This window comes from Columba livia, chromosome 4 (assembly GCF_036013475.1).
Source record: "Columba livia isolate bColLiv1 breed racing homer chromosome 4, bColLiv1.pat.W.v2, whole genome shotgun sequence".
NCBI classification, from domain to species: Eukaryota; Metazoa; Chordata; class Aves; order Columbiformes; family Columbidae; genus Columba; species Columba livia.
The window spans coordinates 53,052,978-53,066,116 of record NC_088605.1 but is presented as its reverse complement, the minus strand read 5'-3'; the positions used below and the strand labels follow the sequence as shown (position 1 = coordinate 53,066,116).

Sequence of the window (13,139 nt, the reverse complement as noted above, 5' to 3'; positions counted from 1 at the left end):
GCGGCTTCACCCGTGGTTGGGCAACGGAGCTCGGCGGGGCCCAACAAAACCCTTGGGAAGGGATTGGGTTGCAACCCCCCAGTCCGGGGGTGTGGGGAGACGACAGCCAGCAGCTGCAAAGCCAGCACAGCTTCAGCCCCAGGCAAGGGACTCAAAAGCCATTTTGGGGGTTGGAGGCAGCACCCCAAGCAGGAAAGCTGCTTTACCTCCCACATCAGGTGGCCACGCTGTGCCTGATCCTAGAGAGCAGCCCTTGGCAAGTACTGGAGTTGGTGTCCAAGTGCTGCCACTACTATAAATTCCCTGACAGAATCTCATGGCTTGCAAGAAAGCACTGGCCCCTGCTCATGCACAACAGCCCCTGCAGCTCCCAGGCAGGATCATGGCAGCCCTGTGGCCTCCCACCGCTGGTCCAGTAACCCTGACACATGCCCAGTGCCCCACCAGCACCAGCAGCCTTTTTTTTTTTTCCCCCAATTACAAATACAACTGCCATGCAGCACCATGTTGTAGGAGATCTGGCAGCAACAGCCCATTTGTTGGCCCAGTACAGCACCAAGCATATTCTGCTTTTTTGAGCTCCTGGGGACTGTTCAGTTGCCCCTCTGCATCTTCTAAAGCTACAAAGAAAACCTCACCTCTATGGAAGCTGACATCTGTCAAACTTGCCTTGCTCAGTACACAGCCCAAACGCTGCACCTATGTGCCCTTACTGCTCTTGCAAATCGGTGTTTCCCCCCTAAACCCTACCCAGAAAATGCTCTGTGGCTATCACTGGGGTCGGCTCTGGCCAGCAGGCTCAGGCGGACTGCACTCCCAGGGATCAGGTTTGGCAGGAAGTAGGCAGAGCTGGTGGCATGCTGGAGGGTGACCTTCGCCTTCAGAGGAAGCTGAAGGTCAGGGGCACAGGGAAGGACACACACTGAAGGGGCAATATCCAGCCTGACTGACACTTGGCACCATCTGCTGTGAACAGAAATGATCTCACAACAACATAACTGCGCTTTCAAACTATTTATCAGCACACACACATATATACACACATACACAGATATATATATATATAAACATGTAAGTGCATATATCTGTATGTGTAGACACCCCTATATATAGATACACATACCTGAAGGAGGATCAGAGCTCTCAATATCTTGTTTACTTCTATCAGCTGCAGTGGTTGGCCTGGTAAAATCTATTACTTCCCCTTACCCACCTAATCTTGTTTAATTTGATGCACACACTAGCTCTGAATCTGGATCCATCAGAAAGACAAGGAGCTAAATGGGCTATAAACCTCTTCCATGATGTTTGCACTGGACCTTATATATCAGCACAACTGAGGCATAGTCACACAGCTTGAGGAAGATTTCCCCTTGCATTTTGCTTTAAAGGCTGCACCTGCCAAGGATCAGCCCCTGGGAAATCTCTGTTCTCCATCCAGGTCGACGAGACCATAAACCATTTCTGCCACTGGAAGTTAAGGTAAATGTAAAAACATTTATATTCTTTATCATGGGGCTAACTGAGCACAGCAACAGCCCAGGAGCAGGGAGAAAACACATGCAAGTCCCAGGGGAAGATGCCCACCCAAAGCTGCAATGCCCAGAGGTTAATCAGCCAGCCCAGCCTCCCACATTTTGACCCTAAGGTCCATCTCCATAGTTTTCACCAGCTTTTCTGGTGCAGGCATCCCCTGCTCGCACACACTTCTGGACCAGATCCCCACCTGCGCCCCTCGAAGAAATCCCTGAAAACCTAAATTCCAACAGGGTGAGGCCATTGGAAAGGCTACCAAGAAGGTGACACCTGTCACATTGGCTTGCCCAAGCTGGTCCTCTAGACCTGCTGTTGGTAGCAACTCCACTGTGCTGCATGTTCACAGACTTTCTGGAGAGCACCCTGAGACAGCCAAGCCCTTTTGGGGCTCACCTGCCACACTGCCCACTTTTCCCTGCTATGGGATAGGACATGGATGCCCTGCCTGAGTGGTAGTGTCCTGCCTGAGATGGGGGGTCCTGCAGGATGGCATCACCCTCCTCTGGGGACTCCCACATCCCCTATCACTGTCGTCACCCAGCCAGCTGCACTTGCTCCATACATGTACATCAGACAGTGAAATCACTCACACAAGGTATTGTCCTTATGGCACGTGGCATATTTTCATCTTCACAATGAAACCTTAAGAAAGAAAACTCCCACACTGTCCTTTGGGCATGAGCTACATAGTCTTGGGTTGCTTTAATTTGAATCTATTCATTAACATGATGCATTAACTGTAACTTCAAATAGTCCAAGTGCTCATGTAGCATAACACAGTACGTTTAAAGAAAAAAAAAAAAAAAAAAAAGAGAGAGATTTAACTCTAAATAAATAAGTAAGTACATGTAATAGCAACTTCCTGGAATAATCCAACATGATTACCTTTGGCAGTAGCAGCCCTTACATACACACCAGCAGCTCCTGAAGCCTAATGCCAATGTTATGTCACCTAAATTATTCAAGGCTTTGTTACAGAGAAAACTTTTAACAAACGGAGAGGATAAGTTGGATTTCAAGTGCAGAAATTTTTGTTTGAAAAGGAAAAGGGCTCTTCTGAACCTCTGTTTGATCTGCTGAGTAACATGGGGCAGTACTCTGCCATGGCAGGAATACCCTCTCCTCTCCAAATGCGAGCTTGGTGCTGTTTTAATTGCTCCTTAACAATATGCAATGCAAAATGTGACAAGACATAAAAAAAGCTAGCAAAGCTCTGTTCAACAAGCTTTTGTATTAAGTTGTAGCCCTTACTGTGCTTGAGCTGCCACACATTCCACCAGACTTGCGTTGGTAGGAGGCCCTGGTTTCCAGCAGGATGCACATGTGAGCATGATTGCCCCAAGTCAAGCCATACCAGGCTATAGCAGTGTCCTAACAGATGGCCTCAAGGGGAAAGCACATGAGGTTTTTAACCTCACTTATTTTTTCCACTCACAGTATTTATTTCACAGTAGTAGAGTAATAGCATACTGGATTGAACTGCTTGGGGTTCTGATAAGTGACCTGTGTCCCTGTGTTTGTGCAGACACAGGGTTCCCTGGGGAAGCTTACTCTGGACCACCCTCAGGAGCTTGCAAAAAAACTTTTGCAATAGGTATTTGTGGCTTGAGACTCACCTGCAACAGGAGGTGAGGGGTGGCTGCCCCCCCGTCATGGTTCCAGGACAGCCCTGCACATGCCTCCAGGAGATGTCCCCACTCCTCAGAGGAAGGTGCAAGCCTTGGCCATCAGAGCAGCTTTTTGCACAGAGCTGAAAGCAGAACGTGTTACAAGAAGCACATGCATTAAATGGACTTGATTTAAAATTATAAGCCAGGTGCTGTGGGGGACCCAGGTGGATTATTAAGACAAAATATAGAGTAAACAGTGCAGATGGGAGGTGGACATTACACTGAACACACTAGGCAGTTCCCAGGCACAGGCTGGTCCCAGGTGTGCCACAGCCTCCACATGCCACCTTGGGCCACTCTCTCACACTTGCCCACTCTTACCAGCAACACAGGAAACAGTGCATCCCTCAAGCACATGCAGTCATCCCTGACACTGATGGACACCCCATTAAAAGAGGACAAAACCCCCCCATACCTTCTCCCAAACAATATAGAGGGATTTCTGCTGGGCATCTGGTACCAAAGGACAAACCGCACCCGTGGCACCAGATATATTTGCACATCCGCACACACACAGCACCTTGATTCCTCCTTTTACACAGGAAGTCCTCTCGGTACCATGCAAGTGTCTGTGCCCAGGGCTGCAGTACTGTCCCCAGGGAAAGTGAAGCTCTACTGGGGCCATTGCTGCAGGTACAGGCTGTGCCAGGGCAAGGGCGTGGAGACACACAGTGCCATGCTCCTGGATGGCAGTGCCCACACCAGTGGGGAGAGCCTGGCCTCAGCCTTCTTGCAGTGTCCAACCACCCTCCTCATGCATTTTGCTTTTTGTGTGCTTTTGTTTTAAACCCACCATCAATACCTTATTTAGAAAAGATCTTACCAGGTGCATAAGACCAGCAGGGTCTGGTTTTGGCTCCAAAGTAGAGAACAAATACCGCATAGCTTGTACTGTTTTCAAAACTACTATTTTAGTCTTTTCTTAGATATCCACAACTGAAAAACTCATTTTTAAGATCTGGGTGTTACAATGAAATCTTAATAGCTGATTTTTCAATTTTAACAGCTTGTCCAATTACAGGTTAACTAGCAATACACTCCCTAAAAACAGGAGCCCAGCCTACTCATAAATAACCACAGCAAATGGTGTCAGCAACCAGGAAGCACACATTTGTCCCTCCATCATGCTAGCATGCTGCTTTGCATCTTCATGCTTAGCAGAAAACCCAGCAGAGAGATTTTTGGACAGCCTCTCTAGGCTGAGATGCAGGATGCAGGCACTGCACCAAGCAGTGAGACAGAATGAGGGGAGGTAGAGGGATGCTCCAGGGGAGTTGGGAGGGGGCCAAGCCTCATGGAAGCCTTGGTCAGACACCTCTGTCCAGACCTTAAAAAAAATTCTAATCCACAGCTGAACCTGCTGTTGCGTGGAGCCAGATGCTAAACTCTCACTGGCTTCAGTGGGGGCAGGATTGGACCCCAAGGCAGGCTCTTCACTTCAGCCCAAATATTTGTGAGCTGTGGGTCTGCTGTCTGTAGCCACCTGATTGCTGCTTTGTGTATTAAAAACAGTCAAAAAACCTCAAACCGCAGTTTTGTCCATGCATATCACTGACAAAATAAATCCAATTCAGATCTGGTTTCAGATAGTAACTACTGGGGCTGCAAGCCTGCCTGTTGCACCCTGATAACAGCATTAATATCAGCATTTGTTGGAATTAGTATTATTTGCAACATGGCTGAGCAGCCTCACCTCAAGCACAGGAACTGGCAATGGGCTCCCCTGGCAGTGCTGGGACAAGATGGAGCTGAGATGGAGCTTGAGAGTGAGCTTCCTCACTCTCAAGGTACCCTGCTCCTTCGCAGCACACTGAAGGCACACCTCATGGGGTGGGTTTCAGAGACAGATGCAGCTGTGTGCTCAAATATGGGCACTCAGAGTCAGCTCTCTCTCCTCAGGAAATGCCTGAACTCCACTTCTGTGCTGCCTTTTCTGGGCTGCAATGCTGGGAAAGGATCCCACACAGACAAAAGCTGGTGGGTTCCATAGCATGGCCAGTGTCTGCCTTGCCACAGGCACCAACATCTGCTCATGCTTGCCATGGCACAGAGATGCAGCACAGTGTTAGCCCACAGGCAGAGACAAACATTAACCACCCCCGCAAGAAACAACAAAAAAATCCCACCACCACACACCACAACAATAAAGGAAAGATTCATTTCCTTCTTTTTTCACATGTGACAACACTGTTAAGTCACAAAACAGCAGGATTTGGGCAACAGCCCTAACTCTGACCCTGAGGAAAGCCAGCACAGCTCTGGGGAGTGAATCACCTGCTGTGGCCAAGTCCTAAGCCCCCAAAACCAGAGGGAAACTCTCATCACGCTCCTTAATATGATACCCAAGCACGCTGCTTGTGCATATAGCATCAGTAAGGTTTCAAGTTTTATTTATCCCTTCTGCTACTGATATCAGATTTTATCAAAATAAAGACTAACACCTTTGATTAAATTTTCTGGCCCACAAGTCCTTTACATTTTTTTGGTGATTACGTAAATGAACAGTGTGCCTTTTGTGTGCAAGTAATGCCACAGGGTGCCTGCTGCACCATGTGTGTTCTGTAAACCAGTTTTTAAGGTGTTGACTATGCAAGCAGGTGCCCCATATCCCAAACAGACCCCACGAGCAAAGCCCTGGGACTTAGCACTGTGTTTGCAGACAGGGTCAAAATGAAAAGATGGAAGAGCAGGGTGCTGCAAGAGCAAGACAGCGCCCCCAGCCCACTGCTGAAGCACACACAGCCACTTGGCTGTGAGAGGCCATGAAGTATTTTAACAATATTTGAGAAACACTGTATGTGCTGAAGTGCCCGAGACCCCACAGCTGTAAGCCAGCTGCTGTAACACTCACCTACGGGCAAGGTTGAGGGGCTAGAGAAGGTGCAGCAGCAGCCCTCCAGCAGCACCTAGACCCAAAACCACCCCAGAGTTACTATACAAAACTGGGGTGAGCATCACTTGTACCTCCATTATCAGCCTCCCCGGGCACCAGCGAGGCACTGAACTCCAAAAGAAGCCCCAGGACTGCTCGGTCTGCGGGAGCCCAGACCACCTCGCACCCCCGAAGGCAAAACCATGGAGACAGCCGAGCATTCTCCGCTCCCCGCACCGCCGCCGAGCTCGGGCCGGCGGCGGCCCCGCTAGATGGCGGTGCCCGCCCGCCCTGCGCCGCCCCCGGCAGCCCCGCGGGGACTGGGACCGCCCCCCACCTACCGGGAAAACATCTATTACTGCGGCACAACAACGCTGGGAAACTCCAGGAGCCGCCCCCCCCCCCCCCCCCCCCGGAGTAGGAAGCCCCAGGGCTGCTACTGCCTTTAATTGCAAACAGGTGGAGCTACGCGTGATCTGATTGCAGTGAGTGGCAGGCAGAGGGTACTGGGTTTGCCGGTTTTGCACGTCATGGGGTTTGGAGTTTATTCGTACAGTCTCTGGGGTTCGGCACATTTTGACTTTCAAGGGCAAGCACACTGATGGATCTAAGAGCATCAGCTAAGAGCCGGGGGGGAGAGACTCCAGCACAGTCTACAAGTGTGTGGGGAAGAGTAATCAGAATGCAAAATGTACTTTATAGAGGGAAACCTCCAGACTCTGAAGCCAGTTTCATATTAGAGACCTAACTGTGATTTTCTGTCGTACAGGACGGCCCGTGCTGGTTATTAGCCTGAGCTCTTAGAAAGATACGAGAAGGCTCAAAGTATACAGCGTTTTCAAGTGTGAACTATCGGGAGCCCTAGTCAGCTTCCCCTGGAGCTGTAAAATCTTTGCAAAAGGTCCAGGTACTTCATGGCAAACTTCAAAAGACATGACAGCAGACACTGGTGGTACCCTGAGCCTCATTTGCACAAAGTCTCAGGAGTCTGGAGCTCTGACTTGGGCTTGCACACCTCTGCTTTGGGTATTTTACCTGCTAGCAACTCACCAAGCTGCAGAGACAGCCTTGTGCTGGCAGCACCCAGTGCCCGCCAGAGTTACACCTGCCCGCATGTGGAAATGGGTTTTAGAAACATCACCAGACTTCTCCTTCAGCTTGTTCTCTCCCTTGCATCCTGAAGTACATGGGTTTGACATAACATGCACCCAGTGCAGGTGGTGCCCGTGGAACCAGGCTGTCCCTCTGTGCTTGGGGAGGATCCCCCTATTCTGAGACCTCCCAGGTTATGGTTCCATCACCCCAACAATGTACCAGGGCAGAGGGGACCCACCCATGGTCCCACGAAGCACTCCCTGCCCCAGGACACCCTTGGATGGGGGTGGAGTCCTCTGGCCCCATCACCCCCGTCCCTGTGCATCTCCCATGGGCCCTGCCAACAGTAAGGGCTCAGGCTCCCCCCACCCTGTGAGCCAGGGACCATGCACAGCCCTGCAAATTGTGGGCGGCAATAAAGGTTCCTGGTAATGGTGAGGTAGGTGGGTATGTGGAGCAAAGATAGGAGTGTGCGGGGGAGCAAGAGCAGGCCTGAGAAGGGCTGTTAAGGAAAAGGAAAAAGAAAAGGAAGAAATAGAGGAAAGGGAAAAGTGAGAGACAGAAAAATGGAGGAGAGAAAGAAGAGGAAGGAAGGAAGGAAGGAAGGAAGGAAGGAAGGAAGGAAGGAAGGAAGGAAGGAAGGAAGGAAGGAAGGAAAATTTAAAAACAAAACAAATAAAAACCAAAACAAAACAAACTCACAAAACAAAAACAACAACAACAAAACAACACTGAAAGGAAGACAAAATGAAGGGAAGGATGAGATGAAAAAGAGATAGAGAAATAAACGGTGAATAAAACACGGTACAGAACCGAGGAAGGCAGGCAGGCAGGAAGGAAGGAGGATGTGGCCCGGAGGGTGGCACTGCCCCTGCCCTGCAGCCGCGGGGCCACCCGGCCCCCCACCGCTCCCCCTGCTCCCCGGTATGATTAACGTCCAGGTGCTTTGAAGAAAATAAAGTCATTTATTGTCAAAGCATCCAACATACCCAGATAAACTATAAAGTTTAATAAATCTTTTGGAGAAAAAAAATAAAAACAAAAACAAAGGAAAGGTAACACATAACTATTGAGACATCATTTCACGGGCACCAAGTGACACTCTGTAGTAAAAGGGAGGCGGGCCGTGGGCGGTGGGGACCGGGCAGGCGGGAGGTGCCCGGTGCATGCAGAGTTCCCCGGCCCGCCGCCCCCGCCACGCTCCTCCTCGCCTTTAGCTTTATATCTAAAATAAAAATTTACCCCCACATATAATTATTATTACATCTAAACCATAAGTGCTTAATAATTTAAGTAGAAACGTATGACAAATGCATCAATATGTTGCAATATATGACATTTTAAAAAATGTATTTTTTGTAAGTAATTTCCTTTTTTTTTTTCCCCAGTGCTTTTATTTTTTTTTTTCTTCCTTCCTATTTTTCGTCTTCTTCTCTTCCTCTTCTCCCCCGCTGTCCTCTCCGCCACTCCCCCTCCCCTCCCCGGAAAGTGAAAATGCGTGCATCAAAGGAAAGGAAAGAAAGCGACGGGCGGCCGCTGCCCTCCGCGGGGGGTCGGGCAGGGTGTCCCCGGGGTGGGGTGAGAAGGGAGGTCCCCGCTAATTGTGCGAGGTCATGTGGCGGGAGAGGTGGTGGCGCTCGCGGAAGGACTCGTTGCAGATGGGGCACTTGAGCTTCTCCTCGCGGCGCCGCTTGACGAGGGGCTCCAGCGCGTACTCCTTCTTGTGATGGGAGCGCATGTGGTAGACCAGGTCCGAGGTCATACGGAAAGAGGCGTTGCACTTGGCGCACCAGTTCTGGGCCGGCAGGCACAGCGAGGTGAACGACGGCGGCAGCAGCGTCAGCGCCGACGGCAGCTGCAGCTGCAGCGGCCCCGCCGCCGCCGCCGCTACCGCCGCCGCCGCCGAGCTCTTGGGCCAGAAGGCGGTGGCGTAGAGGAATGGGCTCTGCTTGGGCAGTCCCCCACCGCCGCCGCCGCCACCCCCGCCGCTCGCTGCCTCCCCGCCGCCCGGCAGCTTGACGGCCAGCGCCTCGGTGGCGTAGAGACGGGCGGGGGCGGCAGCGCCGTCAGGACATGGCTCGCCCAGGCCGCCCAGCTTCTGGCCCAGCACCAGCGGCGGGACGTGGGGAAAGGAGCGGGCGGGCTGGGAGAAGGCGCTCTTCCTCTCCTCCGCTCCGCCGCCCGGACCGCTGGGGCCGCCGCCGCTCCCCAGCTGCGGCACAGTGGTGAAGGCGCTGCCCCGAGCCGGGCTGCCCCCCTCCAGGCGGGCGGCCAGCGGGCCCCCGGGGCCGCCCCGCGGGCACAGCCCCGGTTCCCCACCGCTCGCCCCCGGGGTGGTAGGGGAGGAGCGTTCCTGGCCCTCCTCGGTGCCGCCGTCGGGCTCAGGACCACGGGCCGCCTTTTTCACCTCCACGAAGGCGCTGCGCTTGGCCTCCCCCGTCTCCGGGCTGGGCGGCGTGAAGAGGCGGCCGCCCTCCTCCAAGCCGCAGTAGGAGCCTGCCGCCCGGTACTGCTGCTGCGGGGCGCACACCGGCTCCTCCTTGGGCGCCGAGGGCAGCCCCGGCCGCTCCGACGGGAAGCGGCCCCGCAACCCCGCCCCGGGGCCCCGCTCCTCCTCCTCGGGGTACCGGCGCTTCGCTTTCCCGGCCGACGCCTCGGGGACGCCGTCGGAGGGCGCCGGTCGCCCCGGGGACCCGCCGTGGCCGCCGCGGGAGTTTTCCAGCTCCCGCGCCAGGTTGTGGAAGTCCGTGGAGGGCTTGGTGCCGGCGGCGGCGCTGCCGCCGTCGGCGACGGAGAAAGGGTGGTGGAGCGGCCCGCCAGGCTTGCAGTATTTGCCGGTCTCCTGCTCTTTGCCGGCGCCGTCCTTGCTGCCGGGAGCCTCGGCGGCGGGGCCGGTGTCGGTGCCGTGCAGCCTCTTGGGGCAGCGGAACCGGAGATGGGCGGCAAAGGGCAGCTCGAACTGGAAGCGCTGGCTGCACTCGGGGCAGGCGAAGGGCGCCGAGCCTGCGGCCGGACACACAGACACGGGAGCACCGGTCAGCCAGGGCCGGCAACGAGGCTCCCTCGGGAGATTAAGGTGCGGGGGGAGGTGTCCCGATGCCGGCCGCCTCTCCCCATCATACCGGGCGGGGCTCCCCGCGCAGCCTCCCTTCTCCACCCCGCCACGGCGGCCCCTGGTCACCCGGGGCCGTGGGAAAGGGACGCGGGGCGGCCGCGCGGGGCACCCACCGTTGCTACGGGCGGTGGCCCGGGCCGGGCTGAGCAACAGCAGCTCCGTGAGCTCCTTGCCGTACCACACCAGCAGCTCCTCGTCCTTGGCGATGCGGCGCAGGGAGCGGTAGAAGAGTTGCCCGCTCTTGATGTAGGCCTCCAGGTTCTGCTCCTCCCTCTCCCGCGCCGACTGCACCAGCCGCAGCCACATCAGTCCCTCCGATGAGCCGTTGGCTGCCGACGTGTCCACCTGCAAACTCCACTTTAATAAACCCGCATGGACGGACGGGATGGGGTTGAGCAGCACCGAGCAGCCGGCAGGAACGGCGGGAGAAAGCACGCCGGCGGCGGAGGGTCCCGCCCGGCTCAGCGGGGCCGTAGCAAGTAGCGGGCGCCCCGACAGGGAGGCGCTCCGCGGCGGGGATGTGCTCGGGCACCGGCCGTCGGGGCGACCGGCGGCGGCGGGCCAGGCGGGCTCCCCGGCTGCGGGGCGAAATGCTTTACCCGGCATACGTGCGGCTCTTACCCGAAATATGTAGGGGACGGTGCGCTTGTCAGTGGACTTGAGGGCGATGAAGGCAATGCTGTCGTACAGGGACGTGTGGCTCAGGACACAGGGGCCGAAAATGGCATTTTCCGGAATGTCGCAGGTGGTGTAAACGCTGGTGAAAATGTCAGTCAAGCACTGCTGGACCGTCTTGGCGTCCCCATCCCATATTCCCCTCTGGACGCCGGCGCCTTCCATGTCTGCGGGAGGAGAGAGGGACAGAGAGAACACGTTACATCGTGGCAGGGCTTCGCCGCAGCGCTGCGAGGAGATGAGGCCGCGACCCGCCGGGGAACAAAAAAAACCAAACCAAACCAAACCAAAAGAAATGAAAAAATTGGTAATCATAAAAGAACCAGGCTTTCACCGTTCTGGAAAAAATAAAGGCGAGGAGCTCCGTGAGCGGGAGGCGAGGTGCGGGGAAGCTGTCGCGATGATTTATTTATTAGCAAGCCCGGCTGCGACCTCGACGAAAGCCAGCTCCGGGCAGCAACCATGCAGGCTCAGGGACGGAAAACCCAGCAGCAGGATCCGATCGCGGGCAGGAGGTGGACAAAAAGGGGCAGCCGTCTGCGGGCCTCCGCCCGAGACTAGGGGCTCCCGGGCCGGTCCCCGGGCACCGGGGCCCCTGCAAGAGGGGAGCTGGGCCCGTCTCCGGGCTGTGACAGAGAAGCAGAGCGAATGGATTTCAAGTGGCTTGTCATTGTCGCTGATTGCATGTCAGCTCACCTCCCGCTCCACTCTACAAGAGGGAACGTATGTCTGCTCATTACCATAATCCAGCACTTTCCCTCCGAGACTTTAATTAAAAGCAGCAAGCAGAGGTAATTATTTTTACCTCGACACGCTTATTTATGGAGAGGGTGAGCCTCCGCTCCAGTGTTCTGCGAGGGACGGATGCAGGCGGAGGCGAGGCGGGCAGGGTGCCGGCAGCGGGACGGCGGCCGCCGGGCCGCCCGCGCATCCCGCCGCGCACGGCGTTGCCGAGATTGGGGAAGGAGCTGAGCGCAGGGCTGAGGGTGCCCTTTCCCTTTCCGACCTGACTAGTTTACGGCTGCTTTCCCGCCACCCCATCTGGCATCGAAATAATTCATTTGGCTTGGCTCAGGAATAAATCTCTGTTCCTCTCGGTGCACCTATTTACACCCGAAGACGCCCGCACCGGGCACGGCCCCGCCGAGCCGCGCTTTCCCCCACTTTCGGGAGACAACTGGGTTCCCGGCGCCCGCGGGAACTTCGGCTCCCGAAACGGAGGAGCGGGCGGCGGCGAGTCCCAGTCCATCCCCGGGAACGAGGGCCCGGGGAAGGGCGCTTTCGCTGTCTACTCGCCGCCCTCGTCGTTACGGTGCTGCCCTGCGCATCCCATCCCCGAAGGGATTATTTCGCCAAACGAAACAAATGGCAGCAAGCGTCCCCCGCCAAACTTTCCACCCGCTCTCGCCGGGCCCCGCACGGCTCCCCATGGCCCCGCATCCCTTGGTCTCAGTAGGTCCTCCCCGGCCCTGCGGCTCTGCTTTTCCCCGTCCACCCTTTGTCCGGGCCGGGCGACGCCGGAGCCACTCCCGGAGGCGCTGGGCACAGCAACCGGTCAGGGCCGCCGCGCCCAGGCCCCCGGCACGGCCATCTCCCGGCATTGTTCCCTTCTCCGGGGCTACCCCGCCGGCTCGGCGCGGCTTCCCCTGGCCGGGCGCTGGGCCCGGCGACGGAGGCGCTGGGGGATGAAGGGGCCCCTCCGCGGGTACTCACCAGGGAGAGTGGGAATATAATCCTCGCCCCGACAAGTGGCACAAAGACGGGCTCCTGCCTCCGCTGCCCCCGGCGCTATTGTATCAGTGCCGCTCCATGGCCGGGCAGGCGGCGGACCGGGGACCGGGGCGCGGGCGGTGGAGGGGGAGCGGGCGGGCGAGGCGGGGAGGAGGCCGGGGAGTCGAGCGGTGCAGATGGACCCGATGCAGTGAGTGACTGGCACACAGACACACACTTTTTGTTTGCTGCACATAATCTGCCCAATGACGCGTGACAGCCCACGTCCCCTCCCTTTAACCCCTTCGGGGGCTGCCTGCTCGCTGCCTGCTGCCCGCCCGCCTCTCACCTGGCTCCACCGCCACGGGGCACCTGCAGGACAGGGCGAGAGGCCGGGGTGGCATGGGCTCATCCTCCCACCGGCCCCGTCCGTGGCAGCGTGCGGATTTCGAGTCCACCGCTCCTG

General features: G+C 56.1%; 1 protein-coding gene across 1 annotated transcript; it reads right to left on the bottom strand.

The window, feature by feature from the left end:
• Positions 1-8,118: 8,118 nt before the first annotated feature.
• PRDM8 (PR/SET domain 8) lies at positions 8,119-12,914 on the bottom strand. Its single transcript, XM_065061697.1, has 4 exons — positions 12,677-12,914; positions 10,910-11,130; positions 10,402-10,633; positions 8,119-10,176 (listed from the first exon to the last, which is right to left on the bottom strand). Exons 2-4 carry the CDS (start codon positions 11,126-11,128, stop codon positions 8,771-8,773), a joined length of 1,857 nt encoding a protein of 618 aa, XP_064917769.1. The 5' UTR covers positions 11,129-11,130; positions 12,677-12,914; the 3' UTR covers positions 8,119-8,770.
• Positions 12,915-13,139: the final 225 nt, after the last annotated feature.

Excerpts from the sequence above, each read along its gene's own strand:
- PRDM8 (XM_065061697.1), bottom strand. The coding sequence starts at position 11,128 with ATGGAAGGCGCCGGCGTCCAGAGGGGAATATGGGATGGGGACGCCAAG. Across the intron at positions 10,634-10,909 it reads CCGTCCCCTACATATTTCGG|GTGGACACGTCGGCAGCCAA; the intron begins GTAAGAGCCGCA and ends TGGAGTTTGCAG. Across the intron at positions 10,177-10,401 it reads GGCCACCGCCCGTAGCAACG|GCTCGGCGCCCTTCGCCTGC; the intron begins GTGGGTGCCCCG and ends GTCCGGCCGCAG.